The sequence below is a fragment of the Brachypodium distachyon genome, chromosome 3 (genome assembly GCF_000005505.3).
Source record: "Brachypodium distachyon strain Bd21 chromosome 3, Brachypodium_distachyon_v3.0, whole genome shotgun sequence".
Taxonomy (NCBI): domain Eukaryota; kingdom Viridiplantae; phylum Streptophyta; class Magnoliopsida; order Poales; family Poaceae; genus Brachypodium; species Brachypodium distachyon.
The window spans coordinates 55,225,644-55,252,743 of record NC_016133.3 but is presented as its reverse complement, the minus strand read 5'-3'; the positions used below and the strand labels follow the sequence as shown (position 1 = coordinate 55,252,743).

The window sequence follows — 27,100 nt, the reverse complement described above, 5'->3', positions numbered from 1 at the left end:
GCCCTCCTTTCTGCTGGCGCCACCCCCATTTTCTTCCTCTCTGCCGGCCCTCCTCCTTGCCCTCCGCCCGTGCTGCTCTTGCGCTGGCCGCCGGCCGCCGCCGCTGCTCCGCCGGATGCATTGGATCCCCAAACAGCGGGCTGCACCAACTGTTTGCATCTGGGATGCTTGCAGGCCCGATGCCGTAGCGGCGTAGCCCCCGTGCGGTGCAGGCCGACGCCCTGCAGGCGTCCAAACACGCAGTGCACCGGGCCAACGATGCTTCTTTCTGTTTTAGTCCAAATAGGCCCCAGCATAGTCTAATCACACCGTACAAGTCGATATATTTCCCGGTAGGTACTGAGCACTGAACAGTAGCGATAAGCTGATCAGTACATAAGCATGTTTTTTTTCACGCAAGTTAGCTGAAAATTTCACGTGAAATATTTACCACTCTAGGTTTAGTTTGGAGGCATAAATCCCTGAGAAATTTCATACTCCCTCCGTCCAACGAAGGATGTCTCAATTTTGACCAAATTTGAATGCATCTATACACTAAGTCATGTTTGGATACATTTAAATTTTAACAAACTTGAAAACATAGTTTGTTGGACCGAGGAATATGAAACATTCTTGCCCAGCAGGCAGCAGCAAAGGGATTTGTTGGACGGAAGAATAGGAAACATTCTTGGCCAGCAGGCAGCAGCAAAGGGAAGAAGACATGGAAGACGTGGCGAGGACCTCGTGGATCCTGGAAGTTGGCTTGCAAGTTGCAACAAGTGAACCGAAGCATGCGAGAATGTTCGGCCATTCTATTGGGCCAAGCTTGGGCTCAGCCCACCGAAATTCCCGTAGCTCAGGCTTGTCTCGTGTTGAAAGGAAACGAAGTGCTAAACCCTCTCCTCGTCTCTTCCTCACACGCCGCCGCCGCCGCCATGGACGCCGGCGACCCCTCCACCTCACTCGCCGTCACCGCGGCCGAATCATCCCAGACCACCAAGAAGAAGGCTCCCAAGAGGTTCATCCACACCCCGATCCCGCCTTCCATCCTCTCCGACCCGACCCTCGCCACCGCCGCAACCTCCCTCCTCCCGGCCGCCTACAACTTCGAGCTCCCCAAGACGGCCCACCGCATCCGCTCCTCGGGCGCTCGCCGCGCCGCGCTGCAGCTCCCCGAGGGCCTCCTCCTCTTCTCCCTGCCCCTCTCCCACCTCCTCGGCCCGTTCCTCGCCGAGGACCCCTCCAACGACGTGCTCATCCTCGCCGACCCCACCTACGGCGCCTGCTGCCTCGCTGACCGCCCGGCCAAGGCCCTCGAGGCCGACCTCCTCGTCCACTACGGCCACTCCTGCCTCGTCCCCGTCACCTCCTCGCTCCTCCCCGTGCTCTACGTCTTCGTCGAGATCCGCGTCGACGCGCTCCGCCTCGCCGCCGCCGTCCGCACCGCCTTCCCGGACCCCGCCGCCGCGCCCCGCCTCGCGCTCGCCGGCACCGTGCAGTTCATCTCCGCTGTGCACGCCGCGCGCGAGATGCTCACGCGGGACGGGTACCGTGACATCCTTGTGCCGCAGGCGAAGCCGCTCTCTGCCGGCGAGATCCTCGGGTGCACAGCGCCTACGCTGAAGAAGTCGGAGGGAGTCGGCGCGGTGGTGTTCGTCGCGGACGGCAGGTTCCACCTCGAGGCGTTCATGATAGCCAACCCTGGTGTGAAGGCCTATCGGTTTGATCCGTTTCTTGGCGTGCTTGTGCTGGAGGAGTATGACCATGTTGGGATGAAGCAGGCAAGGAAGGAGGCGGTGTTGGCGGCAAGGAAGGCCAAGAGCTGGGGAGTTGTACTTGGGACATTGGGACGGCAGGGGAGCGTGAAGGTTCTTGACCGGGTGGTAGAGCATCTGGAGGAGAAAGGGTTGGAACACACAGTAGTGCTCATGTCGGAGCTTTCCCCGACCAGGATGGAGCTCTTCGGGGATTCTGTGGATGCATGGGTGCAGATTGCGTGTCCTCGGTTGTCGATCGATTGGGGCGAAGGATTCAAGAAGCCGGTGCTGACAACATTTGAGTTTGATGTTGCACTGGGGTATGTTCCTGGGTGGTGGGAGAAGGGGACTAGGGAATGTGGCGGTGGAACTGGTAGTGGGTGCTGTTCAGGATCAGGAACTTGCGGCGATTGTGATTGCAGTAATGGTGATTGTGGTGGCAGTGATTTTGGAGGGGATTATCCGATGGATTACTATTCGCAGGACGGGGGTGATTGGAATGGCTGCTACATGAAGAAGAAGCCGTCCACTGGCGAGAGGAAACCCCGAGTTCGAATTGGTAATTACTGAAAATAAACATGGAACTTTGTTATGTTCTTTCCTTGCACGTTAATCCACAGATTCAGTGTATCAACATGTCTTGCATTGAGTGTTTTTCAGTGTTATCGAGATCTCCATATGTTTAGTTTGATAATCTTCTACTCCCTCTGATCCTAAATTCTTGACTCAAATTTGCCCAAATATGAATGTATCTATTATTAAAAAACGTCTAGATACATGTAATATTTCGACAACAATTTAGGATCGGAGGGAGTAATAGATACGTCTTACCAAACAATAGATCCACACCACATTACCTGCCCAAATTTTTGCATGGTAATTTGGTGAATAAATGTTATTCGGACAGTCATTGGTGAACAAAATATTTAAGAAACTTAGGTGTCTCTGAATTGTGCTTGTACAAAAGTTTTCTCCAGGTTCTACCTTTTGTCACAGTTGGTATAGAGATAAATAGGAATATTTGTTAGCCTGCTGAGAGAGAAAAAAATCAGAATAGCTAGAGCCTAGAGGGTCCTTCACTTGTAAAACTGTGTACTAGTTTTTTCTGGATTCATGTTTTATATTAGAATTAAGATTCAGACTGTAGATTGATCTTCGCAGAAGATTATTACTCTTACAAAAGATATCACCGGAATCTGCAAGTGTCTGTACAAATCTTCCATGAATTGGTTCGCCGGAATTTTGTAGCTGGTTTATTTGTTATAAAAACTCCCGCTCCATAACCTGTGTTGCAACAGACTTGCTGCTATTTGTTACGTACAGTATATTGGTTTAGCAGTCACTTATTTTCACCCATTTTAATTAGCAGGCAATAGTGTTCAAGTTGAGCAGCAATGAAATGAAACATCAAGTGATGGAAGCCAAACGAGTTATCAAGAACAGCTTCATCGCATCCAGAATTTCTGACACCAGAGTTCAATCTTAGCAATGTGGTTCTTCACGGAATGCATTGGAACTGCCAACGGGCCTCCTTTATGAACAGGTCAATTTGGCAATTGCTGTGATACTGTAGCTGTACGCCGAGATGTATATTTGCTTTCCCTGCTATACTGTAAAACTATGTATTGTTTTACTGCGATAATCTTTCGTGATTGGCGAAATACTTCTAGTTTATGCAAGTAATGCAACACAGTTTCCAGTTTTGACTTAAACTCACAATATACCTTCTTGGGTCTAATATTGAAACTTACAGAAACTTACAGGTTCGTATGTACACTATCACCTCCCTGATTGTTTGTGAAAAAGCTTTACGATAGGTACCCAGAGAAAAAGAGCTTACACCTAATGTTTGAATGGTTAAATCAACATCTGACAATTGTGGTTTGCTTGGTGTTTCCAGAGGGTGATTACCACCTGGTATTTGTCGAAAGATAAGAGCGCATATCAAGCCAATATTGTCAGCAAGCAAAACGTTGTTGTCTCAACCATCCAACAGAACATTTTATTATAGCACTGGTTTGTGTTCAAGAGTTTCTAGGCCAAACGGAGCAAAGAGTTCTAGATAGATCTGCATTACAATTAGACGTGACTTGAACTGGTTGGCTTTGAAGCAGGTAAAACACAACAATGAAATCTCAGTGCTCCATCGCCAGGACACAACGCAGGCAGCCACCCTCATGCAGCAAGTCGAACGCCTTGTTGATATCACTCAGGTTCATGTTGTGGGTGATGTATTCATCCACCTTGATTTCCTGTGGATGATGGGTGGGCAGATTTTGTTTGAGATGAAAAAAGTTGTCTTAACATACGGTTATTGTCTGTTTAAGATAGTATGATACCTTGTTCATGTACTTCTCAACGAGCCATGGAACCTGGCTTCGGCTCTTGAAGCCGCCAAAAGCTGTCCCCTTCCAAACACGGCCAGTGACAAGCTGGAATGGCCGGGTCGCGATCTCCTGGCCAGACGCAGCTACACCAACGATGACAGAGGTACCCCAGCCCTGAGTAAAAATTAAATCAGTGAAGGAACAATATTTTACTTCAAGATGGCTGAAAACATGAAACGATTTAGGTATGGTATTTAAAGGAACTCTATTAATATGTGAGGTGTGTTATCGATGTGCAACAGTCTACAAAGTTCATTGACATGTGTTAAACACAATCTGCATCTTACCTTGTGACAGCATTCCAGTGCAGCCCTCATGATAGAAACATTTCCGATGCATTCAAAACTGTAATCCACGCCACCATCTGTAAGGTCAACTATGACCTGCTGGATTGGTTTGTCATGGTCCTTTGGGTTCACAAATTCTGTAACCCCAAAGTTCTTAGCTGCAAACAGGAAGGAAAGAAGAATGATTTTAAAACAGGACATGCTTGATCGAAAGAGATAATTTTTAATCTCCATAACATAATGAAAGAGTGGAAACTTTATTGCTAAATGACCACATTCAGTACTGGAGGCAATATGCTCAATAAGCAAGGTAACAAGTAATCATGTAAGTTTGCAGAGATACATTTGTAGTACATATTAGCCCGATGCGATTCAGTATAGCACATCCAAGTTGCCTCAAATAGTTTTGTAACAAACTGTGCTAAAAAATGTCACAAGAAACTTAGGGAACTTCAGGCATATTACTTCGATTCTAGATATCATGTGGGATTTAAACCCAACAGAATATTAATATGAAGATTTATTTTCCCACATTAGACTCAGGAGGACACTTCCAGTAACAGAGTTATTAAAAGGCTTCCACAAACAACATGCGCACGAGACATGCACTTTCATCTTCTGGTAGAATGCAAGAATGTGAATTGCTCGCTTCCAGCGGTTGAACAAAAGAAAACAACTCATGCAGCTTACAAGGAAAATAACATATTATGAACCAAAATGTACAAAGTTTCTAAGCTTTCGAATAACCAAAATGTACGATGAACATGACTACAGATACTATAAACCATACCAACATCAAACTTTTTGCTATCAATGTCAATGCCAATAATCCGAGAAGCACCAGCTGATTTTGCACCCTCAGCAACCTAAAAATAAATAGTACAGATGTTAAAGCTCTCTTTCCAGACTCAGGCATACAAGCATGTGCCAATATATTTTATTTTACTTACCGCAAGTCCAACAGTGCCAAGTCCAAAAACAGCAACAACAGAACCTGCTTCAACCTTTGCAGTATTCCATACTGCTCCAAGGCCTAAGAGAGTGCAATTTGTAAGATACATAGACAAAACTAGTAAATAGACAAAAGGAAGTTAACTATTTTTAAAAATTATCTAGAGGATAGTCACAGGAATGTGAAAGTGCTAGACATAGTGCGGTCAGCACTTCAACAGGTGTAAACAACAGTAATACAGTATTGTTGTAAGGGAGAAAATCAGCACCACTCGGAGGGCTTTCTCCTACATCAGCACATGAGACAACATGTCGGAACAAGAGGGAACGTAGAGGCATAGAAGGGAAAGTCAATGGTGGTCAAAAGGCAAAGGCCAAGAACAGGCAAGCTCATTAAGGGGAGGGAGAGAAGCTTACACCCCTTTTTAAACAGCTTATTCAAAAGCTTATGGCCACAGGAAGCTCCAGCCCATTTGAAGGCCTAGCTTATCGAGAGCTTCTGGTCCAAGCTTAAGCCCAAACCTGCATACCAGGGGAAACCATGATTTTGGTGCTTCTTGAGCATATCTTATCTGTACACTGGTTTGCAGAGTACCAACAACTTTCTGCTGGCACACAGTAAGCCCTTTTAAACAGATAACTAGGCATAAACTGGCTTCTCCTGGAGGCAGCTCATTTGGGCAGCTGAGCATAGATCGTCTTATGCAAAAAATTGTCCTTTTTACCCTTGCTTTTCCCTCCGGCCAAGGCCATCGGTGGCCATTTGTACAAGGCTAAGAACCTACAATAGGCACCCCATGGGTCATTTGTAACTCATCCCTCACATGAAGAAAGAGCCTAAACTTGGGTGAGACCTAGCTTCTTGGGGCGATTTCTCATGTATGAGCGCGAGAGAAAAACTCTTCCACATGTCAGCGTGGAAGAAATGTCCCTAGATGGTTTGCTCCTTGCTGGCGAGTCCTCCGACAACACGGTGTTGAGTAACTTAATCGTTCTCGTGGTCCCACCCCTTACCAAACTAAGTTCGTCTCACTTTGGTGAGTTGTGATCAAAGCTGGTTACTAAAATATCTCATGTCACTTGTTTTGGTGATCGACGCCCAGCAACGCAGTCCTTGAGCACACTGTTGTTTTTTACTACAACAAGTATGGAATCATGTGTCCAGGTTACCAAAAACAAAAGAGTAAGGACCTTGCAGCATCATGACACAGATATTGCGAGGCTTGCTACACTTATGGAAAAACGTCTGCTCACATTTGTTATTTACATAAATAGATCCTAAAAATTGACAGAAAGTGATCTCAGCACACATGCAAAAAACAAGAACAGGGAAACTACCCCTTGATGCTAACTACTGCATTTCAAATAGGAACAAGCAAATGCATTTGTAATAATAGAACAATCCATTCTAGCAAACATATCAATGAGATCTGCATGCTGAGTTTGTTAGTATAACTACAAATTGATCCTATGTGATGCAAACCTATACTATAGGTCATTAATAAGACATCAGATTTGTACGACTATGGTGAGAAATTGGACTGGGAAACACAGAAGAACCTACCAGTAGAAACACCACAACCAAGTAGGCAGACTTTATCTAGGGGTGCCTGTGGGTTGATCTTTGCAACACTGACGTCATGCACGACAGTGTATTGGCTGAATGTTGAGGTCCCCATGAAATGGTAAATTGGTTTCCCGTTTACCGAGAACCGACTCTTGCGGTCGTTCATCATGAGACCTACCCCTGTGGCAGCACGAACTTTACCGCATAGGTTGGTCTTTCCACTCTTGCACATCTTGCAGTCTTTGCATTCTGCTTGATAACAAGGAATGACATGATCCCCAGGCTGCAAATCAGTTACTCCTTCACCAACACTTTCAACAATTCTGTTAACATGAAAAAAGTAAACTTATGAGTACCCAATTATCTTTCCATAAATGATCACATGAACCAACACAAATCTATATATGCTTACCCAGCGGCTTCGTGACCAAGAATGCAAGGAAAAAGACCCTCAGGATCCTGCATATCAAATAAGATTATCTTATGACATGAGCACAAGGTCTAGTAAACCTCTGCAATATATAAAAAATCCAGTAGGCATACTCAACACTTTCAGGTTTCCACAAACATTTTTTCTATCTACCTGTTACCACCAATCTACAGCCATTCCCACTCGATTTAAAGGACAAAATAGGAACAACTCATACAATCCTACCTAGAAGTAATCCCCATTTTTTTACCCCAACAGGTTCACTCTTCCAAAATTCCGATCCATAATAATCTAGAAGAGTAACTACTTGACGATGTTATATAAGTAGGTGATGTAGTGAAATCATAAGGAAATCTGATCCAATTCTATTTGCCTATTTGGTGCAGGTTGCAGAAACTAACTATCAGCACCGAGGACTTGGGAGGCTCGGAAGACACGGCGACCACCACTCCACCAGTACCAGAGTAAGTGAGAAGTACTTGGGGAAGCACACAGCAAGCAAGATAGGGAGCTTGGTAGAGGGGGAGGAGAGAAGAGACCTTGCCGCTCCAGGTGTAGTAGTCGGTGTGGCAGAGCGCGGTGGAGAGGATCTTGATGCGGACCTCGCCGGCCTGCGGCGGCGCCACCTGCACGTCCTCGATGACCAGCGGCTTGTTCGCATCCCACGCCACCGCCGCTGCAACACACCCCGGTCCAGATCAAACCAAAAAAAACACCGGAGCAAGTGGAGATCAGGTAGGGTTTTACCTTTGCATGTGATGACCTGACCCTGGGTGGAAGCAGCCATTGCTTCCCTTGGCTGGAGGCGGAGGTGGATCCGATGGATTGGAGGAAGGTGGGTTGTGAGATTGGGATAGGGAGGTGGAGAAAAAGAGCAAGGAGAGGAATTGGGGAGGGGTTGTGAGGTTTTTTGTTTCGGCTAATCGGGCCGGGCCGGGTCGGGCTGGGCTGGGCTTACTGCGGGTTTGGACTCTCCAAATAATGTGAGTGGCCAGATTGGCAGATCGGTCGTTGATCCTAACGGGGAATTTTCTAAAGAAATGACAAGTCTAAAATAGGACCAGAATTTCAAGGGTTTGTCCTCTTTGTAATCTCCTTCTTTTCACCATCTGAAAAATAAAACATTTTTCTCATCCTCTTCTTCTAAAAAAAGTATTTAAAATATATAATTCTAAACCTATAACTTAGAGCCAATAAAATGGAACTCCATTTTTTTTCCAAAAGACTTTGAAATGGCAAAACAATCAAATTCACATTTTTTTTCAACGAAATATGAAAATATGCAGAAATTATTAGTGTCCATGCCCGCTGGCTGCTCACTAGGAATTTGTCTTTTTTTTCCTCCAACATTTGTGAAATATTTTTTCTTCCATTTTGCTAATTTGTTGTGTCGTAATCATTGCCTATAACACCATTTGCAAAATTGGCAGTGAATATATCACATGCCATTAAGCTGCAAGTAGTCTGTCCCAGGTGTTTCATCTTTTCACTTAAGGAACTCAGACTAATTTCTGACAGACAAACAACACTTTATTTTTTATATTTTTTGTACAACCGCTCCATACGATTTCAGTAGTACAACCACTCACATCAAATGCCAGAATAGCTACCAGCAATTCAGCATTGTCTTTATTCTTTAATGAGCAAGAGGAATTTTTATGTAACTAAAGATAGCATTACAATCTTCAAGGATAAGATGTCACGAAGTCTACAGTTTCCGAGCAGTTAGTCTGATTTGTTCTCAGGGTTTATCCGCTGGGCTAGTATCACAAGCCCCACCGCAGCGGACACGGATAGCGCGGTAGAAGTGTAGCCGAGAACAAGCAGCGCGACCTTGAGTGACTGTTGGAAACAAAGAACAGCATGAAGGTATCAGGGATGGTGATACATAATTCAAATGGAACCCTATATAATTTTCAGATCCTTATGCCATTTACCTTGGCCAGCTGCAATGGGCTGTCGTCTGGACTGCTTTGCACGCCTTGGGATAGTTGCCAGGAGAAAAATCTATATCGGGTAGTAAAACAAATCTTTGGTTGAGCATCGAGTCATCACAGAAGAGCATGTGCAATTAAATTATGTAATGCACATGCTTAAGGGTCGATCAATTTAATAAATGAAGCATGATGTGCATGTATCCTTGATAATGCAGATCTATAGATAGACATTGACCAGTAGCCAGTGTATTCAAATAGTCTTGGAAAACTAAGATAAGGAATCATTCACATGGAATCAAATTAGTATAGAATATGTAGTATGAGACACATGCAACTAAAATATTAGAAATATCCAGTAAAAAAGGGAGAAAACAATATGCAACAGTTGGCATGTTCCTTATCCTTAACACTTGGTACAACGACCCAAAGAACAAAAAGCAATAGATCTTTATATGTTTGTTCAACGAATTACATCCTCGATCATATGTTTTGCTTCCATGGAAGAACCGCTGTATGGGCGGTATGGGTCTGGAAATTACCCGAAAACCAGTCCAACTGCAGCACCAATATACGCCTTCTGGGTTGTCATCTCGAATTCAAGTTCTCCAAACTGACAAGATAAGAGCGTGAGAATTGAACCATGTACATGGTCCACCTGGAGGTGATTAAAAAGCAGAGAGGCAAACTTACCTTTAACTTTCTCTTTTCTTTCATGGCCTGTACTTCAGATTGAATCACTGGGCGTTTAGATAGAACCTTACCATTCTTGATCATTGTTTCAGCAATCTAAAGAAGTAAACCAAAATAATGTTACAGTCTCAAACTCCTGTGCGCCTCACTAAAGGCAGGGCGCAATGTAATTTAGCAATGAGACAGAACATAAAGACATACAGAATTATAATGACAAAATGAATCTGAGAGTTTTCTTTTGTCCCCATTGGTTGGTTTCCTGTCACTAATACATCCACATTCCAGATGTTATTAACCTTCTGCAACCATCTTACACAGATGTCGGCATGGAACCAGCCCGCATACTAGCCGCAATCATATTTTAATCATTACCTCATGTTTGTGAGATAATCAAATTGTAATCCAGCACTAAGAAAATGTACCTCAAGTAATGCAAGAAACACAGGATGGATAGAGGGTGGGTGAGTGGCTAACCTTCTTGAACTCTCCATTACCATACTGCCCCATAGTCTGAAACTTCCTTCCAGCTGACACCAGCCGCTTGCCAAACGCTACGCTATGTAAAGAAACAGCAAGGAACACAACCTTCAATCAAGAAACCGTGTAGCACAAAGCACAAATGTTGACATGATACAAATGTAATCCGTGCCTGATTTGGCACTGCCAGTCAAGTATGGCTCCATTGACGGCAGCTGTTTGGCAAGGCTATTTGATGCCGATGTGTCAGCCATCTCCCATGCTTTTGCCAGATTCAGCAAAAGATCACCAGCCTCTTGGCCACACTGTCTCTCAGCAAACAAAGCAGCAACAATGAACACAATGGCACCAAAATAAAAAATCGACCTTTATTGAAACTTATCACTGAATTCCTCAGTCCCTACCTCATCGAGAACAGTCCCATTGGAGAGATCAAACGCCGCATCATTGAGCTTCAAGGAAAATCAACCAAACTATAAGTTCTAGTTACAATTCACACTTGCCATAGTACACATTGTTTGACATTACATAGCCAAAATTATGGAGCACGGGATAATTTGGCACGCTCCCAATCAAGTTCCACATTCGTTAGACACTAAGCAGTTTCTCCCTCCGTTCCATAAAGATTGGCACGGCTTTGAACTAGCCATGCCCATGCCAATCTTTATGGAACAGAGGGAGTAAAAAAAAATCTGAATAGTTCATCACAAGATATGCAACTTTAGTCAGTCACGTTCTGAAGTTTACTGAGGTCATCCCCGGTGAGTGTACGGTTAATAGCTAATGGCCCGAATAACCATAGCAGGCAGATATATGAGTTTTGGATCGGAGCTGAGAAGAGTGCTGTGACTGCTTACGTCGAGGCGAAGGTCGCGGGGCAGCAGTGACAAGAATTTGGGCGGGAGAACCAAGCAATCCTATCAACAAAACATCGAAATTAAAAGCTCCTCGAACCCACAGACTGCGTCAAATCCGTGCGCCAATGTAGATACGAACGACTATATTCGGTGTCTTACAGAGATTTCCTGTAGAAGGGGCAAGACGGGCTCCTCGTCGGAGTCGCGGCCGCCGCCGGTGGGGGACGAGGACGCGAGGGGCTTGGAGGAGTCGGAGGAGACGGCGAGTACGGGAGCCGGAGAGCGACGCCGCTGGAGATGGAAGCGAGAGGGAAGCGGGCAGCTGCAGGATGAAGCGGCGCCGGCGCCGGTGCCAGCGGGGAGATGCGAAGCGAGCAGCGGGCGGTGGAGGACGGCGGTGGCCATTTAGGAAACGGCTCTGTTCTTTCTTTTTCGCTGCTTTTTTTTCTCTATTTTTTGTCCCATTCCGTTTTCTGTTTTTGGCCGGTTACGTGCTTGGGCCCACGCTATCACTTCTCTTCCAATAGAATTGATCACAGATCCAACTCTTCTTCCTGCGTTAGCCACGTCGAAATGTGAGGAAAAAATCGGCATAGACGTTCGGGCCGAGCTTCTGGACTCGGGCTCGGCTCGGTAAGGCTCGGACGGGCTCGGGCTCAGCCTGCTAGTTTACCAAGCCCGGGCCGAACTGCAGAAATGGGCTCGTTTCGTTGTCGGGCTGAGCCCAGGCTCGGCTCGGGCTGCTCGAAAAAGTCCGAAAATTAACAGGCCAGAAACGTTGTCGGCCGACGCAGTGAGTCCAGTCCTTGCCCTAGTCAAAGAATACCCCGAGTTGTGCCCTCTCTCGTTCCCATTCGAGCCCTCTCTCTCGTTCCCCTCTGCCCTAGCCGCCGCCACCCCCGCCTTTGCCCTAGCCGCCGTCGCCCGCCGCCTCTGCCCTAGCCACCGCCGCCTCCGCCCAAGGTTGCACGCGACCCCGCTCCCGCTCTCTTGATGGAGATGGATGATGATGAATCGGGTGACGACCGTGAGAGGTCTTTGTCCTCGATTTTGAAGGACAAGGGCAAGACGGAGGGCACGAAGGCGCCGATGGGGAAGACAAAGACGACGGTCCTGTATTCATGTATGCTGTCAATTTCATGTATGATGTCATTTTGTGGTTGATCTGCATGTTCTGCATTGATCCGTGTCATGTATTTACAAGTTTTTGATGTTCTACAATGATCTGCGTCATGTATTTACACGTTTTTGAGGTTCTACGGTGATTTGTGCTTACAAAATGGTCTAATTCATTCGTCAGGATCAAAAACTGCATGTTTTGGACACAATTTCTACTGGCTCGTCGAGCTCTCAGGCTCGGCCCAAGCTTCAACCAGGCCTGAGCCGAGCAGCAGATTCAGGCTTGAAACGGTTTCGGGCCGAGCCAGGCTCGGCTCGGCTCGCGTCCAAGCCGAGAAAAAAATAATACCGTATGATCTTCGATAAAGATTTGGCTATACCTTCATTTTGGAAGCACAATGGTAGACTAATATAGAACACACCTAACACACTTGGACCATATGCATCCACATGACGGTCCTTCTTCCTTATTATTTAGGAACTGAGAGAGTAGTGATAATTGAATTTTTATCACGACAGTTTCTTGGATTAGGCCAGCGACAATGTGTTCTTGAACATTTTTTTTTGGAAGAGATGGTGTTTCTAAGCAAGGAGCAATGCACACAAGCACTTTGCCGCTAACGCCAAAGTGACAGCCTTGGTATTATTATTTTTAAAATAAGCATTGTCATAGGGTAAAAGAAACGGAATGCGGTCTCTATAGAGGAAAAGGGTACCCTACTCATCAAAGTTTATACGACAAGCGAATCCACCGAAGGCGCCGCTGCACATCGAAACATCGCCATCGGAAACCTTTTGCCATCTTGAGTGCCACCACTTGCCAGATATACTATGTCGAAGATTCGACGGTTTTGGGTTATATTCATTCGTGTGATACTTTCTATTAATTCATATGAAATCGGTATGTCTAGACGTCATCATATACATCTAGAAAATCATATACTTTGGGATAGAAAAATATGTTCAATTTGGAAAAGGGGTTTTGCAATTCGAAAGAAACTCTTATTGTTTGGAAATAGGTTTGACATCTCATTTCACACAAAAGAGTGTTCTTAATGGCACCATGTAACATTTTAACATTCCATATTTCATTTCCAAGATTTCAAATGCATTATGAAACATTGTACTAGCACTACATTTTATATACGACGAATTTACCCAAGGCGATTTAGTAACAAGTACAAAAACCACCAAATTGAACCATGACCATCCATCACTATTTGAACAGAACTCCTTTTTTTAAAGAGAACTATAAACATAACTCTTAATGATTATTACACCATCACAGAATAATGACATCGAATGAAGCCCTAATCCCAAACACCCAAAACAGCCCACAGAAAAGCCCACGGGCCGAGCCCAGCTTCTCTAGGCCTCCGGCTTGAGGATGCCATTGACGACGGACAGCCCCACGAGCACCCCGAGCGCCTCGGCCCCGGCGACGGCGCCGGCCTGCACCAGCGCGTCCCCGGCGAGCCCGACCTCGGTCGCGATCTGCAGCCCTTCGCCGGCGACCTCCTTCCCGGCCTCCGCCACCGCCTCCCCGCCGGCCACCGCCGCCTCCTCCACCTCCCGCACCGCCTCCGCCGCCGCCTCCTCCGCCCGCTCCAGCTTCTTCCGGATCCCGAACAGCCCGATGCCGGCAGCGTTCGCGGGGGAAGAAGACACTGCCGATAGACCGGCCCCTGTCGCGGAGGACAGCAGGAGGAGCGCGGCCGAGCGCCGGTCGAACCGCGCGGCGGAGGCGGCGATGGTGCTGCGGCGGCGGCGGGCGGCGGATGATGGTGGGGCCGCGTGGAGGGAGAAGAGGCTGGAGGCGGCGCAGATGGTCATGGCGGCGTCGAGGTAAGAAGTTGAGTGCTTGGTGGCCTCGGCGTCTACTCGATCGGCTCTCAAGCCTGCGGTACGGGGTGCTGATGATGAGTGGCGCGGAGGAGGCTGCTGCCGTGCTAGGATGGATGTGGTTTGGTTTGGCCTTGGACCTTGGTCGGCCTCTCGAGGCGCCAACGAGACTTCTCACTTCTCGCACTCACACGAGTGGCTCTCGCTTCATTTCATCACTTGTTCTAGCAACACAAAATGCCTCCTCTCCAAAGCAGACCTGTCGATAGACTGGAAAAAGTTCCACGTGCTCAAGGTTTACAAGGAGTTCTGGAATAGTCTTATGCTCTATTTACTCTCTGATTTAAGCATTGTCTGACAGAAATTCGGTATCGCAAGGAGCATTTGCAGTGGCAGTAGGCTGCATGCAGTGGCACCCAATCACATCATAAACTTGGCAAGAATCCGGCATAATTTGTACCAGAAAGAACATGGTTGAGAATCCATCTCGGTTAAACACCTCCACAGACAATCTTCAGTCAACAAAAAATGCAAACAAACAGAAACGGAACTGCATGGGGTAGGGAACTGAAAAAAAATGCAGTTCCAAGAGCATGGAACTGTGGGAATCTCTGATTAGCAGCAACCCAATACTGTTCAGTCGCAAATTTCGCATCATCAAATATACACCATATCGATAACATCAGACCAGCGTCTCAGTGATGCTACGATTCAGAACGACATCTTCCCCGTTGCCGCTCTCGCAATATGCTTCGACGAGCAATGGCCGCCTCCCTGGTTGCTTTGTAACTCAGCATTGGGAGGAACGAAGAGAGCACTGCATGTGCCTGCTGCAAACTCCTCCTATGTGAAGAAGTGATCGAGCTCTAGTATCTCTTCCCAAGGGCCAAGTTGACCCGGATCTCCCTGCCTTCTATTTCCTGCAAGGTGCGTTCCAATTCAGTTCAATTTGTGTCCTGCAAACTCTAGAATTTTTATGTGAACAATGAATTCTAAGTAGATGAGCACTCTTCGGTTTTATCTGATATTGTCTATTGGTTCATGTTGCATTGAAAGAATTTGCAGGTGTGCTAGTGTCAGGTTAGTGTTCAGAAGTTTGCATCTACAGATACACATGTGCAGCTTTTCCATATAGCAAAAAGGTAGATGCTGAAAGAGTTGGGCGCTGCCTTACCGTTCCATTGAGCGTTTCGATAGCCTGGTCCATCTCCTCCTTGGTGGAGTAGCAGACGAAGCCGTAGCCACGGGACCGGCCGGTCTCGCCATCGTAGAGCACCCTCGCGCCGACCACGTCACCGCACTGCTGGAACGCGTCAGTAAGCATCTCTGGGGTGACCGTCCAGGACAGGTTGCCGACGAAGAGCTTGTGCTCCGTCTCCGGGTACAGGGGCTCCTTCGGCTTCGGCTTGTCGGCCATGTTCACCCTCATCGTGCGCCCACTGTACAACTGAGACAACAGAAATATACATTGGTCATGAACTAATTAATCTCATTTTCTACATGACACTGAAAATTTAGATACCACCGAGCTAAAAACGAGTGGCATGGCATATGAGCAGTTCATGGAAGATGGATTGGTGATGGATGAATTAAAGAGTACTCACGGTGCCGTCAAGGTTCTTGATGACTCGCTCGCAGTCCTCGAGTGTGCTCATCGTCACAAAGGCGAAGCCTCGGCTTCTCCCTGTCGTCCGGTCGTACAGCACCTGAAATAAGCAGGCGCCCATTGAGAGATAGGATCAACCAATGTAGGAGGACAGTAGGAGACGTCTGATTAAACTACTGACTTGATCAAGTATGTATATACTTGTCCTAGGGACATGCACAGTGCTCCAACCATTTCAGCAAACAGCATGCGTGCATACCTCGACCATCTCCGGAGTCGCATGATCCTGCACGATGCCGGCGAGCAGCGCGCTGTCGCAGTTGTACGGCAGGTTCCCGAAGTACAGCTTGGTGGCGCTGCTCGCCGCCTCCGCCGCGCCCGTGCCAGCGCCATCACCATAGTCATCGACGCTGCCCGAGCTAGCCTCCACGGCCCCACCTTGATCCTGCTCCTCCTCCTGCACAGCCTCCCCTATTGGCTCATCCTCTCGCGGTTGCTCCGCGGCGGCTTCCTCCTGCACGGCCGTGGCCTCCTCCTGCGACGCCATCGCGGTGACCGCGAGCCCGCGCCTGCTCATACGCGACAGAGGCACCGCAGGCGCCGCGAGGATCAGCCGCTGCCGGTGGTGGGACGACGCGCACGCCGGGCGGGGGAAGACGGACGCATAGTGGAGGTGCGGCCCGGCGGCGGCATGGGGATTGGGGCGCAGCGCCGCCGTGCGCGCCGTGGAGAGGCAGGAGTGGGCCATGGCGCCCAGTCTCCGCCGGCGAGACGAGGGCGAGGGAGATACAGAGGTGATGTGGAGCGGCACAGGGCCAGTGGGAAAGGATGGCGGTGGCGGACTGGCGAGAGGGAAAGGGGATAAGGGGGTGGTTTAGTACGGCCCATTGACACGTGAGTCCTCTTCCGTGGTTCTTTCTTCCTAAGATTTTCTCCTAATTTTTTGGAAGCTTTACTTTTTGGAACCTTTCTTTTTTACAGCAAAGCTTTACTTTCGAACTTCAGTTTCTTGTGATTCATTTTGAGAAAAAGGGGGCCAAAAGAGCACGGAAGAAAACCTTGATGAAAAAGGGGCAGTTTTTGCGCCGATCGACGATGTCGTAAGGCAGATGGCGCATCGTGTCGACTGCCCAATGGTTGGCGAAGGTGGTGTCCATCGAGGAGACACCACATCTCGACTTGTCCGAAGGAAAGACACCACATCCGTCAGATCCAAGACATAGAATCCTCAAGGAGCCGATCCATCGGTGACCGGCAAGTCCTTGGCCATATTCCCTAACAAAAAGTATGCTTCACAACAAGTATGCTTCCTTGGCCAAATGGCATTATTTAGGCCAGGTTAGGTTATGTTTTACTTGTGCCTTTTATTTTGGCTTATAATATTCTAAAAAATAGCACCCTCGTGTGTTTTTGGCTTGGCTTTTGGTTTTGACTTGATACTGCTGGACGATGGCATAAGAGAAAATCTAAAGCCAGGGTTAGAAAATGTTGGCAGTGACATTCTTGGGAAGAGTCCTTAATGGCCAGAGCTAAAGTATGCTTCACTCGAAGCCAATCCATTCATAGACGCGAGGTAAAGCCAGTTATAAGTAAGATGTGTTTGTCCATGTAAAATGCCTGACTAATTCCTTACTCGTGGAGTTGCCCAAGGATTTCAACAGTAGAGTTTGAGAAATTTTATCTAAAAATAAGAAAGAGGGGGTATCAACAAAGGACGGAAATCAAATTAAGCGAGACCTCCATTTACAAAGACGCACCGAAGTGGAAGGGAGTCCCCTTTTTAGGCCAACCTCCCAATCTTTTAGTCAAATTTTGAATCGGCAATACTCTGATGGCCCAGAAACGGGACATAAGCAGGAACCCATTTGCGTCCCCAAAAAAAATGATAATTTGAGATTTAACGCATAACTCAACTTCAAAGCAGATCGAGCGACAAGAGTTAGCTGGTGCATAAAGCTGCATATCCAAACCCTTCAAGAAAGATTAACCACCAAGACTTGAGGAATGTGGGCATGGTGCAATTCGAGTAAAATGTGTATTTGAGTTTTGTCCAAACTTGCTCTACCAATTAGTATTTGGTTAATCAAAATATTGGTCAACCTTTTGTCTCTTCATGAGTTGGCCAAATTTTGCCATGAAAAATGAATATATTTGGTTGAGTGGCATTGGCTGTCAAAATATCGTCATCCATCTGAACAAGAGCTATTTTTTTTATCATAAGCAAAAATTTCGTGAGATAGAATTCGGTCACTGTCTAAACACACCCAAGCCTTCTCAAACCCTGTCCTGGCGGCAAGTAACAACGAAAGAGCGGAGAACAGAAGCTAAGCAAAATTTTTTTTGCTAATAATGGCGATATTTTACATGTGTCGTTTAAATGGTTTACGGCCCTTGAAAACACAATTCAGAAAAAAAAAAGGAATTGGTAAACACAGAACGAAATGCCGTGAATTTTTATTCTCGCACAAAGTAAATTGTTTGTAATAAGGCAATGAACGCATAGTTGTAACTTTCACAGGTCCCAAAAAATTGTACCTTTTTCTTCTGCGATTGTACCTTCGCGCTACAGAAGCATACGGTGATACGTAATAAGGAGAAACAAAATCAAATCAATCTGCTCCGAAACGAGCCCGTAAACAAACGGGAAGATTCTATTTTGGCCCAAGCAATCTTTCCATGCATGGCATGTCCCTCCAGCCGCCGGCTCGATTGATCCCCCCCTACGAGTTACCTTTCCCAGTCCTCCTCGCTGCCGAAGAAGCAGGAGCTCCGGCGGCGGCGCCTCCGCGCAGACTTGCCCCCGCGGCCGCCCTCCTCCCCATGGTCCGGCGACAGGTCCGCCTTCCACTTCTCGAGCTTCATCTCCAGCTTGCTCTGCTCCACCGCGGCGCCCCTCGCGTCCAGCGGGCCGGAGTTCTCCACGAACCGGCGGCGCCGTCCGTGGTGATCCAGAACGGCGCCCCCCTCCTCCTCGTCCTCCTCCGCGATCTTCCCCAGCGCCGGCGGCAGCTGCCTCGCGGCCACCGCCATGAGGTCCTTGACGGCGAACGCGTCGGGGGAGCCCGGCGCGTTGTAGACGGGCGGCACGGCGTGGGTGGCGCCGTCGAGGAGCGCCACGGCCACGTTCACGATCCCCTGCGGCCGCAGCGACCGCGGGCGCCGCAGCTGCAGCGCCGCCACCTGGCGGCCCCCGATCGGCCGCCCGTCGCCGCGGCTGGCGGAGACGAAGGCGCTCACCACGATCCGCGTGTGGCCCAACACGGCGTCGCCGCCCAGGAGGCTCCGGGCCCCGCGCACCTCGACGGCCACGGAAGCCGTCTCGGAGCGGAGGAAGCCCGGGTCGACGCGGAAGAGGAACCGGTCGTTCCAGGTCGGGTCGGCGCCGCCGGCCAGGTCCACCCCTGTGCGGAGTTTCCGGGCCCCGTCGGTCCAGGCCATCGCGTAGGCCCGCACCCGCCGCCGGCCCAGGCCCAGGCGGCCCCGGTGCAGGTCCTGCGCCGAGATCACGGTCACCTCCAGCAGGTGCGGCGGCGGCGAGCAGCCGTCAAGGCCGCCCGCCGACATCACGGTGATCGAGGAAGACGATCGAGATTGTTTGAAACGAGAGGAAGGGAGGAATCAACGAGCTGTGTGTGAGATGGGGTTTGAAGTCGGTTCGGTTTGTAGAGGAGGAGGAGGAAAGGGGGGATTTAAAGGCGGGGAGGAGACGCGGGGCCAAGTTTAGGAAGGAAGAGTTTCCGCGTGCAGGTTAGTTGGGTACAGCACCGCATCGTGTAAATTTGGCGCGTTTCTGGTATGGTTCAAATGGAAAGATTCGCTGGAACAATACTGTGGTACAGCGGCTTGACACAGCGCTACAGCGTGTATAATATTTTTTTCTTATTCATTTATACGCCTCTACTATGTTATAGTCTAATTGTTTCCTAGTTTAGCCGTACTCACAAAACCACTGGATCAACGTCAGCACGAAATCAAAGCTCAGGTTACGTCTGGCTGTGGAATTATCCCGAGGACATTAATTGGCAGGCAATAAAACCTTGACAGCTCGTTTGGCACTCATCATTTGGGTTTACAATTGTGAAATTCATTTTGAATTCTAGAAACTAACTTGTTTGATTGTCACGGAATTAACTACATGAATTTAATTTGCAATTTCATGAAATCACAGTACAACTAACCTCAATTCCTCTCTACAACCCATCATTTCTCTGGAATTGTCTCTAAGTCTACAAGTCCATGTGGTAGACAAACATAAATTTTGAATCCGGAATTCAAATTCAACCGAATGAAATCCTACCAAAAATTAGATTTCATTTCATTTGGACCAAATAAAATGAAATGAAGGGTGCCAAACGAGCTGTGAGTGTAATCCATCATTTTGATTGGTAAAAAAAAATGCAGAAAATTAATCAACAATCCATTATTGTAACTTATTACACATCTGCGTCCCATAAAAAAACTTACACATCTCCCCCGTGGGCCCGTGTGAGTCGGCCAAGTCCTCTCTAGTTTTTTTTTCCTCCAAAGAACAATGATCTTCATTTTTCTTGGGAACTCTACGCATTTTTCTAGAAGCAAAAATCATGGCGTGTTCCCTAAAAAAAAGGTCCATCGCTGCTCCAAGGTGCCTGCCACATCCTCCAGTAGTTGCATAAGATCTCTAAGATTCTCAATGGCGAAGGGGGCACCGAAGACGAGTTGAATGCTGAGAAACAAAAGCCCAAAATTATGCGCCCCACCGCGCCGACGCCACCGGGAGCAACCTAACCTCGAATTTCGCAGTTTGCAAGTAAGATGACTAATTTGCACAAGCGCACCAAGCTAGGCCATGCTTATTTGGGCTTCAGCTTCATGCTTTTAGCAATCTCAAAAGCACTTCTCATGTTTACACATAAAGCTGAAAAGCACCTCCCGAGGTGCTTTTGGTGCTTCTAGCGGAGAAGCACGTCTGGAGGTGCTTCTCAGATTCACGTGTAAACGGGAGAAGTGCTTTTGAAATTGCTAGAAGCACCAAAAGCTGAAACAAAAGCCTAAACAAACATGCCTTAATATATACCAGTGGTGCATCGTCCTCATTACAAAATGTTTACAGGTTGAGTCAACCAAGCAGGTCCGTTTCGGATATCACGTTTCAGCATGCACATTCACTAGTTTCTGACATTTGGTCGATCAACAAATTTTCACTGGTTCGAGTTTGAATCCTGTTCAATTTAATTTGACCGATCACCATACCAGATCAGCAGACATAAGTCAGCAAGTTACCAAAGTAGGCTGATCTCATATTGATCATAGCATGAGGCAACGAACTGTGCTCACTGCTCTCAAACATGCTAAAGCAGAACGCAAAAAGCAATGTGCACAATTAGCACGCCACTTTGAGCAGAGATACGCTCAACGTCAACACTGCAAAGTAACCATGAATAGCGTGGTGACCCACAGATACCTGCGACCGAACATCCAGATATCACGCAGGATTCAACATTCAAAACTGAAGGATTGACGTCCAGGAAAATTGTGAGAATAACATAAAACCAGGCATCATAAGCCACTCGGCATAGAAACACATAATTCCAGTAGAAAGCAGCAAAAACACTAAGTTCGGCCACCAGGGCTCTGATTAGCATAACAAGTGAAGAGCACCACGCCTAGTTGCCGGCAGAAGCTCCCTTGTTCCTTGGTGCAGCCTCAGTTCCTGTAGCATACAAACATTTGCAGGATAGCAAATTAGCAATCCAGTAACGGTGGATCTCCCAGCATAACAAGAGAACGAAAAGGAAGCTAGAGGCGTACCCTCCCTGAAGTTGCTCTTGAACCTCCTGGGCACATGGCGCATGTACCTCATCCTACCGGTACCCGTGGTCTTCCTCCTGATGGCCTTCACGCTCCAGTTGTCTGTTTTAATGAACAAAATGAGGTGGTAAGAATTTCATGTCACATGAAGTAGGATCACTCACTTTGCTAAGCAGCAAAACGTGACAACCGTGCTCAGAAATAGAAAGACGGTGTCAAAATCACTGTGCCAATTAATCTAACTACCATGTCATGAGTCAAACTTAATCATAAAAGGCTTGCTACATGTATGCACAAACTAACTAGTACTTTGGCTCATTACCTACCTCCAAGCCAGGATAGAATCAACAGCAAACTAATGAATAGTTGAATTTAACAGGGCTTTACAGGAAAGAAACAGGAATAACATACTAGATGTATAGTGAGCAATATGGATGATAGCTCGATTTTACAGCTTGTTCTAACATGTTCCAGAATTACTCAGTATTACTTACTGCTACTCAAGATGCAACATGATGATGGATCAATTTTGTAGCTTGCTGTAACATCTTGCAAACTAACCAGTACAATGCTCATGATCCAAAGCTATCACGCAATGAGAGCTAATCCTGATAAGGCCCAGATCAATATTACAGCATATCAAGATCCGCCTCTCAAGTCGAGTTGTGGTAACTAGCATGGGATTCACCGAAACAGCACATGCACTCTTGATGCTCCAAATCCTAATCAATACCGTCTCGCATACTTACTTAGAATATACCAGAATCATCATCACATCTGATCTACCTTAACATACATCTAGGGGGAAGCTGGAGCAATCGGGGAGGGTCTAATGATGATCTTACACTTGCGGATGCGGGCGGCGGGATAGCCGCAGGAAGAGCAGGTGCTCTTCTGCAGGTGGAAGCTGCGGCGGCCGCAACGGATGCACAGCGTGTGCGTCTTGTTCCGGCGCTTGCCGAAACTCCCCGTACCCTTACCCTGCGCACCAACGAAGCCAGACACAAAGCAACACGTCAGGTTCTCGTATCTAGAGGAAGAAGAACACGATGTTTTCGGCTGGCAGATTCGCTCACCATTTCGCCTTCGCCTTGTCGCCGCCGCCGCCGCCGCCGCCGTGGAAGAGGAGAAGAGAGAACGCACCAAAAACCTAGCGAGCCCGGAGGAGGCTTTATAGAGTGGTCTCGAGCGGAACTGCCCAAGGCCCAAGCTTCCGTAGGCCCGGCCCGCTCGATCAGTTGGTCCTACTGCCAGCCGTGGGCCTTTTCTTTTGCTCCCGGACTGGATTATAACGGCCTAAAAGGCCTTCGGCCATATGCCCAAAGAGGTCCAAGCAGAGCGAATCTTTCTCCCCTGCTGCCTTGCTAGTTGCTACTAACTACACGCCGGAACTACCGTGCCGTCCTCTCGCCGGCGGCGGGATCGTGCGAACCCAGGCGCGCGGCGCGCCGACTCCAGAAAGCAAGAGCTGAAGCGAGAAGTCGACAATTTTTTCCAATTGCTTCCTCAGCTGAGAATTTGAAGAGGCCATGGATGAGGTGGAAGTGCCTCTCCCCACGGAGAAGCTCTCCTTGGATCCAAATAGGTTGCAATTTATGTGAGCTTGGATCTGTTCGATTGCTTGATCCACCATATGCTTGTTGATTTGTCTCGATACGGCAGGGATGGGGCAAGGCGAGGTGTTGTTGTGCTGGTGGCCACCGGGAGCTTCAACCCTCCCACCTACATGCACCTACGCATGTTTGGTAAAGCCTCAACGCTTGTTAATTTGATCTCTACCTATCTCGTGCTGTGATACACAAGAACAGCCTCAGAACGGGAGCAACCTCAACACTTGCTAATCTCTTTTTAACTTTGATGTGTTTCATTTAGAGCTGGCAAAGGATGAGTTGCAGCAGCGAGGGTACGCTGTGTTGGGTGGATACATGTCCCCGGTGAATGATGCGTACAAGAAGAAGGTACTGTAAGGAATCCGGAAAGTATATGGAATTATATTACCAGTGTTCGCGTGACTGAATTCGGAACTCGGAGTTGATTAGGACCTCTTACCCGCTGTTGATCGAATTCGCTTTTGCGAGCTTGCAAGCAAAAGCTCCTCTTTTGTGATGGCTGATCGTTGGGAGGTAACATGACTTTTCATGTTAGTTGAACAATTTCATTTGACTGTGCAATGTAACATAAGATGCTTGCAATATACACATTTCTGTGTTTTTGATACAGGCGATGCAGAAAGGCTTTCAGCGCACCTTGACCGTTCTCAAGAGAGTTAAGGACTCTTTGTGCAATAACGGCTTGGCTGATCAAGGTATGTGGTGAAGAATGTTTGTTGCAAATATAGGACTCCCTTTCTGACAGACTTGCAAATAGGTATCAGTGTGTTTGCCCTGTATGTAAATCAGTTTTACAACATTTATTTTCTTTCAGATAGTCTCAAGGTAATGCTTTTATGTGGTTCTGACCTGCTTGAATCATTCAGTACCCCAGGAGTTTGGATTCCAGATCAGGTATAAAACTTGAACATGTCAAATTGATGCACCCTTTTAAAAAAATCCCGGTGTCTTATTTTAGTTATTTGTTTCACCGTATCGAAGAACGAAATTTGATGCATATCCTTCTATTTTCAGGTCAGAGCCATATGTAAAGACTTTGGTGTTGTTTGTATACGGAGAGAAGGAAAGGATGTTCAGAAGTTAGTATCGAACAGCGAGATCCTGCAAGAATGTAGGGTGAGACCTCTAGCCAAGAGGAGCTTACTACTACGATAGATTACGATAATTTACTCATATTTATGCATCCCCATGTATATTTTCTAGGATAACATCATTTCGGTTGATGAGATTGTGCCAAATCAGATCAGTTCATCCAGAGTAAGGTATCATTTTATCTACATTAGTTTCTGGAGAATTCAAATAGCCTTTTATTTGATGTTGGGATAGTGATTCCTGTATTATTTTGGATAAAATTGCAGAGAATGTGTAAGAAGATGTCTCTCGATAAAGTATCTTACTTGTGATGAAGTGATTGACTACATCAGGGAGCACAAACTGTACATGGAAACTGAAGAGAGTGTTAGGCGACCATGACATAGGTAAGATAATCTCTAACCAGAGTAGTTTCAATATGCATCATTTTTTACCTATCGACGCTTATAATTGGAGTCCATAGTCCTAAAACATCAATTTATAATTGCACAGTTGAAAGGCTTTTCAAATGATGATCCGCATTGCCTGTGCCGCTGGAGGATCATCGACAAACTGCACTGATAGAGTTATGTGAAATAAAAAAGGCTGACTGCCAGTACCAGTAGCATCATGAAGGACTAGCTAATACTTTTCATTTTTTGCACACTTTTCTTCGGCGTCAAGAAGGTTCTGTAATCTTCCTTGTATTGATGCAATGTGCCAGTTTGTCCACCTGCATAGGATGTTGCTGAAACATTTCTATGACACATGAAATTCGATCTGTCATTGCTTTCATCCTGTCTATACAGAGTTATTATTCAGTAAAGTAACTTATGTGCTACACCATCCAGCTTCTTCACTAGGATTGATTCTAGGAAGGCTTGTAATCATCCTAGACACTAGGAAACACTACTAGCCGCTCCTAGCTGCCTACCAGCAGCAGCAGGTGCAGAAGAAGGCAAGGCCTCTCTGCCGTGCGGCTCCATGAGCGCTTCCCGGCCGCAGCTCGCGGGTACGACGGGCTGGATCCCGCCGGGGTTGAGCGGGAATAGGGTCCCAAAGTACCCCTCGGCAATAGCGTCCATGTCGCAGGTGTCGGCAACGCCGGGCATCTGGTAGATCTCCCGCGTGTAGGCGTGGAGGCTGGGGTACTCGACGAGCTTCCTCCTGGTGCACCGGAACAGCGGGTTGTACACGAGGTCGAACCGTATGAGCGTCGTGAAGAGGCAGACGTCTGCCAGCGTGAGGCCATCGCCGGAGCAGAGGTACCGGGACCGGGAGAGGTGTTCCTCGAGCGTGTCCAGCGCGGCGAAGAGCTCGCCGGCCGCAGCGTCGTAGGCCTGCTGGCTCTGCGCGAACCCGCAGCGGTACACGCCGTTGTTGACGCTCGGGTAGATGATGCCGTACCAGCGGTCGATCTCCCCGCGGAGCTCCGGCGGGTACAGGTCGAGGTCTCCGTCGTCTCCGGCGAGGGTGCAGAGGAACTTGGCGATCTCGATGCTCTCGTTGCAGAGGACCTGGCGGCGGTCGGCGTCCCAGAGCATGGGCACGGACGCCCTGCCCTCGAACTCCCCGGTCCCCGCGCCATAGACGTCGCGGAGCCTGCACTTGCCGTAGAGCCTGTCGGGGCTGGCGGCCGTGAATGACCAGGCGCCGTCGTCGCCGGGGACGGCGACGGAGACGGGGAGGCGGCGGTGGAGGCCGAGGAGGGCCCGGACGAGGAGCGCGCGGTGGGCCCAGGGGCAGGGGAGGCCGACGTAGAGGTGGAGGGAGGCGGTCGGGCTCGGCGCGGCCACGACGGCGGGGAAGCGGGACGGGGTGCGGGTGAAGGCGCCCGTGGAAGGGTCCGAGGGGGCGAGCTGCCGCATGAGGAGCCGCCACGCGGTGGTCCAGCCGTGGCGGACGGCGAGGACGAGCTGGGAAGGGGGGAGGGCCCGGCCCCACAGGACGCGGGTCAGGGCCGTGAGGGGGTCCTCTTGGGAGGCGGCGATACGGCTGAGGCGGCGGCCGTGGGAGAAGAGAGGCAGCGTCGGTGGCGATTGCCGGAGCTGGAGCTGGAGCGGCAGAGGTGGTGGTGGGGACCACATGGCCGGAAAGACCCGGCGTGGTCCGATAGGGTGGGGAGGACGGAGAGGCTGGTCTAGTCTGAGATCGCACGGTGGTTGGTGGATAAGGAAGGTCCAGCTAACGATACTTGCTCAGGCCCAAACGTTTCTGCGGAATTACATAAGCCCAGTTGCTTGTTTGCTTTTTTTTTAGAATAGTTGCTTGTTTGCTGTTTCTATAGTTTCTGCCCTAGTGACAAGCCCAAGAACTCGTGACCTACAGGCTGCAGATCGTGATGGCCCACTACACTTTGAGATCTCATCTCTGTGTCATCGTTGACAGGGTTTACACAACTTTACATCTACTGGCGGTGGCTAAAATCGAATCCGAAGTAACGGGGACCGAAACTGATTAGCCAAAATCGGATTAACCTTACTAATTTTGATGGCTAAGTGTGATTAGCCGAATTTAATTCGGTTATTAACCTCGGTTAACCGAATAAATGGTTAGTAGTTTAAAACATATATCGTTATACACTTGCATCTATTTTATTATTATATTTTGTAAGTTTTTTGAATTTGATGCAACTTTAAGCCTGCAAAATCTTTTGTTATGTCAAAGTTTCTCCGTTTAACACTTCGAGTCATGTATGTGTTGGAAGGTTTGTTATGAAATTTAGGATTAACCGAATTCTCAG

The 27,100-nt window shown here is 48.0% G+C and overlaps 9 protein-coding genes across 10 annotated transcripts; 3 read left to right on the top strand and 6 right to left on the bottom strand.

Moving 5' to 3' along the window:
- The first annotated feature begins 812 nt into the window (after positions 1-812).
- LOC100829197 (2-(3-amino-3-carboxypropyl)histidine synthase subunit 1) lies at positions 813-3,448 on the top strand. 2 transcript variants are annotated; one of them, XM_010237659.3, is made up of 2 exons: positions 813-2,295; positions 3,103-3,448. In XM_010237659.3, the coding sequence occupies exons 1-2, from the start codon at positions 915-917 to the stop codon at positions 3,132-3,134; spliced, it is 1,413 nt and encodes a 470-aa protein (XP_010235961.1). In that variant the 5' UTR covers positions 813-914; the 3' UTR covers positions 3,135-3,448. The 2 variants fall into 2 exon arrangements, with proteins under 2 accessions (XP_010235961.1, XP_003570387.1); XM_003570339.4 differs by having other exon boundaries at positions 815-2,295; positions 3,106-3,448.
- A 261-nt stretch (positions 3,449-3,709) lies between these two features.
- On the bottom strand, positions 3,710-8,270 carry LOC100828897 (alcohol dehydrogenase class-3). Its single transcript, XM_010237658.3, has 9 exons — positions 8,106-8,270; positions 7,898-8,034; positions 7,341-7,387; positions 6,926-7,251; positions 5,361-5,443; positions 5,201-5,276; positions 4,411-4,568; positions 4,076-4,237; positions 3,710-3,988 (listed from the first exon to the last, which is right to left on the bottom strand). The coding sequence occupies exons 1-9, from the start codon at positions 8,143-8,145 to the stop codon at positions 3,872-3,874; spliced, it is 1,146 nt and encodes a 381-aa protein (XP_010235960.1). The 5' UTR covers positions 8,146-8,270; the 3' UTR covers positions 3,710-3,871.
- Positions 8,271-8,866: 596 nt separating this feature from the next.
- On the bottom strand, positions 8,867-11,775 carry LOC100828293. Its single transcript, XM_003570336.4, has 9 exons — positions 11,479-11,775; positions 11,320-11,379; positions 10,867-10,914; positions 10,635-10,767; positions 10,460-10,536; positions 9,986-10,081; positions 9,835-9,905; positions 9,296-9,365; positions 8,867-9,200 (listed from the first exon to the last, which is right to left on the bottom strand). The coding sequence occupies exons 1-9, from the start codon at positions 11,722-11,724 to the stop codon at positions 9,084-9,086; spliced, it is 918 nt and encodes a 305-aa protein (XP_003570384.1). The 5' UTR covers positions 11,725-11,775; the 3' UTR covers positions 8,867-9,083.
- Positions 11,776-13,513: 1,738 nt separating this feature from the next.
- Positions 13,514-14,975, top strand: LOC112271786 (spore coat protein SP96-like). The gene has a single exon (XM_024461891.1). The coding sequence runs from the start codon at positions 13,826-13,828 to the stop codon at positions 14,285-14,287; it is 462 nt and encodes a 153-aa protein (XP_024317659.1). The 5' UTR covers positions 13,514-13,825; the 3' UTR covers positions 14,288-14,975.
- LOC100827680 (28 kDa ribonucleoprotein, chloroplastic) lies at positions 14,849-16,747 on the bottom strand. Its single transcript, XM_003570334.4, has 4 exons — positions 16,146-16,747; positions 15,885-15,986; positions 15,455-15,727; positions 14,849-15,200 (listed from the first exon to the last, which is right to left on the bottom strand). The coding sequence occupies exons 1-4, from the start codon at positions 16,632-16,634 to the stop codon at positions 15,147-15,149; spliced, it is 918 nt and encodes a 305-aa protein (XP_003570382.1). The 5' UTR covers positions 16,635-16,747; the 3' UTR covers positions 14,849-15,146.
- A 1,573-nt stretch (positions 16,748-18,320) lies between these two features.
- Positions 18,321-19,536, bottom strand: LOC100843074. Its single transcript, XM_003572893.4, has one exon. It carries the CDS (start codon positions 19,448-19,450, stop codon positions 18,614-18,616), a length of 837 nt encoding a protein of 278 aa, XP_003572941.1. The 5' UTR covers positions 19,451-19,536; the 3' UTR covers positions 18,321-18,613.
- Positions 19,537-21,330: 1,794 nt separating this feature from the next.
- On the bottom strand, positions 21,331-22,899 carry LOC100827072 (60S ribosomal protein L37-3). The gene is made up of 4 exons (XM_003570332.4): positions 22,753-22,899; positions 22,522-22,657; positions 21,677-21,778; positions 21,331-21,578 (listed from the first exon to the last, which is right to left on the bottom strand). The coding sequence occupies exons 1-4, from the start codon at positions 22,753-22,755 to the stop codon at positions 21,532-21,534; spliced, it is 288 nt and encodes a 95-aa protein (XP_003570380.1). The 5' UTR covers positions 22,756-22,899; the 3' UTR covers positions 21,331-21,531.
- Positions 22,900-23,022: 123 nt separating this feature from the next.
- LOC100842773 (nicotinamide/nicotinic acid mononucleotide adenylyltransferase) lies at positions 23,023-25,159 on the top strand. Its single transcript, XM_010237656.3, has 10 exons — positions 23,023-23,261; positions 23,339-23,421; positions 23,549-23,634; positions 23,716-23,799; positions 23,897-23,981; positions 24,101-24,180; positions 24,301-24,402; positions 24,490-24,548; positions 24,645-24,764; positions 24,871-25,159. The coding sequence occupies exons 1-9, from the start codon at positions 23,206-23,208 to the stop codon at positions 24,757-24,759; spliced, it is 750 nt and encodes a 249-aa protein (XP_010235958.1). The 5' UTR covers positions 23,023-23,205; the 3' UTR covers positions 24,760-24,764; positions 24,871-25,159.
- LOC100826764 (glutathionyl-hydroquinone reductase PcpF) lies at positions 25,120-26,582 on the bottom strand. The gene has a single exon (XM_024461775.1). The coding sequence runs from the start codon at positions 26,442-26,444 to the stop codon at positions 25,257-25,259; it is 1,188 nt and encodes a 395-aa protein (XP_024317543.1). The 5' UTR covers positions 26,445-26,582; the 3' UTR covers positions 25,120-25,256.
- Positions 26,583-27,100: the final 518 nt, after the last annotated feature.

Coding starts and splice junctions, on each gene's coding strand:
- LOC100829197 (XM_010237659.3), top strand. CDS start 915: ATGGACGCCGGCGACCCCTCCACCTCACTCGCCGTCACCGCGGCCGAA. Junction 2,296..3,102: donor GAAACCCCGAGTTCGAATTG/GTAATTACTGAA, acceptor CATTTTAATTAG/CAGGCAATAGTGTTCAAGTT.
- LOC100828897 (XM_010237658.3), bottom strand. CDS start 8,145: ATGGCTGCTTCCACCCAGGGTCAGGTCATCACATGCAAAG. Junction 7,252..7,340: donor CTTGGTCACGAAGCCGCTGG/GTAAGCATATAT, acceptor TCATGTTAACAG/AATTGTTGAAAGTGTTGGTG. Junction 3,989..4,075: donor TTGAGAAGTACATGAACAAG/GTATCATACTAT, acceptor CATCATCCACAG/GAAATCAAGGTGGATGAATA.
- LOC100828293 (XM_003570336.4), bottom strand. CDS start 11,724: ATGGCCACCGCCGTCCTCCACCGCCCGCTGCTCGCTTCGCATCTCCCC. Junction 11,380..11,478: donor CCCTTCTACAGGAAATCTCT/GTAAGACACCGA, acceptor TTTTGTTGATAG/GATTGCTTGGTTCTCCCGCC. Junction 10,537..10,634: donor GACTGGCAGTGCCAAATCAG/GCACGGATTACA, acceptor TACATAGCGTAG/CGTTTGGCAAGCGGCTGGTG.
- LOC112271786 (XM_024461891.1), top strand. CDS start 13,826: ATGCCATTGACGACGGACAGCCCCACGAGCACCCCGAGCGCCTCGGCC.
- LOC100827680 (XM_003570334.4), bottom strand. CDS start 16,634: ATGGCCCACTCCTGCCTCTCCACGGCGCGCACGGCGGCGCTGCGCCCC. Junction 15,987..16,145: donor CGACTCCGGAGATGGTCGAG/GTATGCACGCAT, acceptor TGCTTATTTCAG/GTGCTGTACGACCGGACGAC. Junction 15,728..15,884: donor TCAAGAACCTTGACGGCACC/GTGAGTACTCTT, acceptor CTGTTGTCTCAG/TTGTACAGTGGGCGCACGAT.
- LOC100843074 (XM_003572893.4), bottom strand. CDS start 19,450: ATGTCGGCGGGCGGCCTTGACGGCTGCTCGCCGCCGCCGCACCTGCTG.
- LOC100827072 (XM_003570332.4), bottom strand. Junction 21,779..22,521: donor CGCCGCCCGCATCCGCAAGT/GTAAGATCATCA, acceptor TCATTAAAACAG/ACAACTGGAGCGTGAAGGCC. Junction 21,579..21,676: donor CAAGAGCAACTTCAGGGAGG/GTACGCCTCTAG, acceptor TGTATGCTACAG/GAACTGAGGCTGCACCAAGG.
- LOC100842773 (XM_010237656.3), top strand. CDS start 23,206: ATGGATGAGGTGGAAGTGCCTCTCCCCACGGAGAAGCTCTCCTTGGAT. Junction 23,262..23,338: donor CTCTCCTTGGATCCAAATAG/GTTGCAATTTAT, acceptor TCGATACGGCAG/GGATGGGGCAAGGCGAGGTG. Junction 24,181..24,300: donor GAGTTTGGATTCCAGATCAG/GTATAAAACTTG, acceptor TTCTATTTTCAG/GTCAGAGCCATATGTAAAGA.
- LOC100826764 (XM_024461775.1), bottom strand. CDS start 26,444: ATGTGGTCCCCACCACCACCTCTGCCGCTCCAGCTCCAGCTCCGGCAA.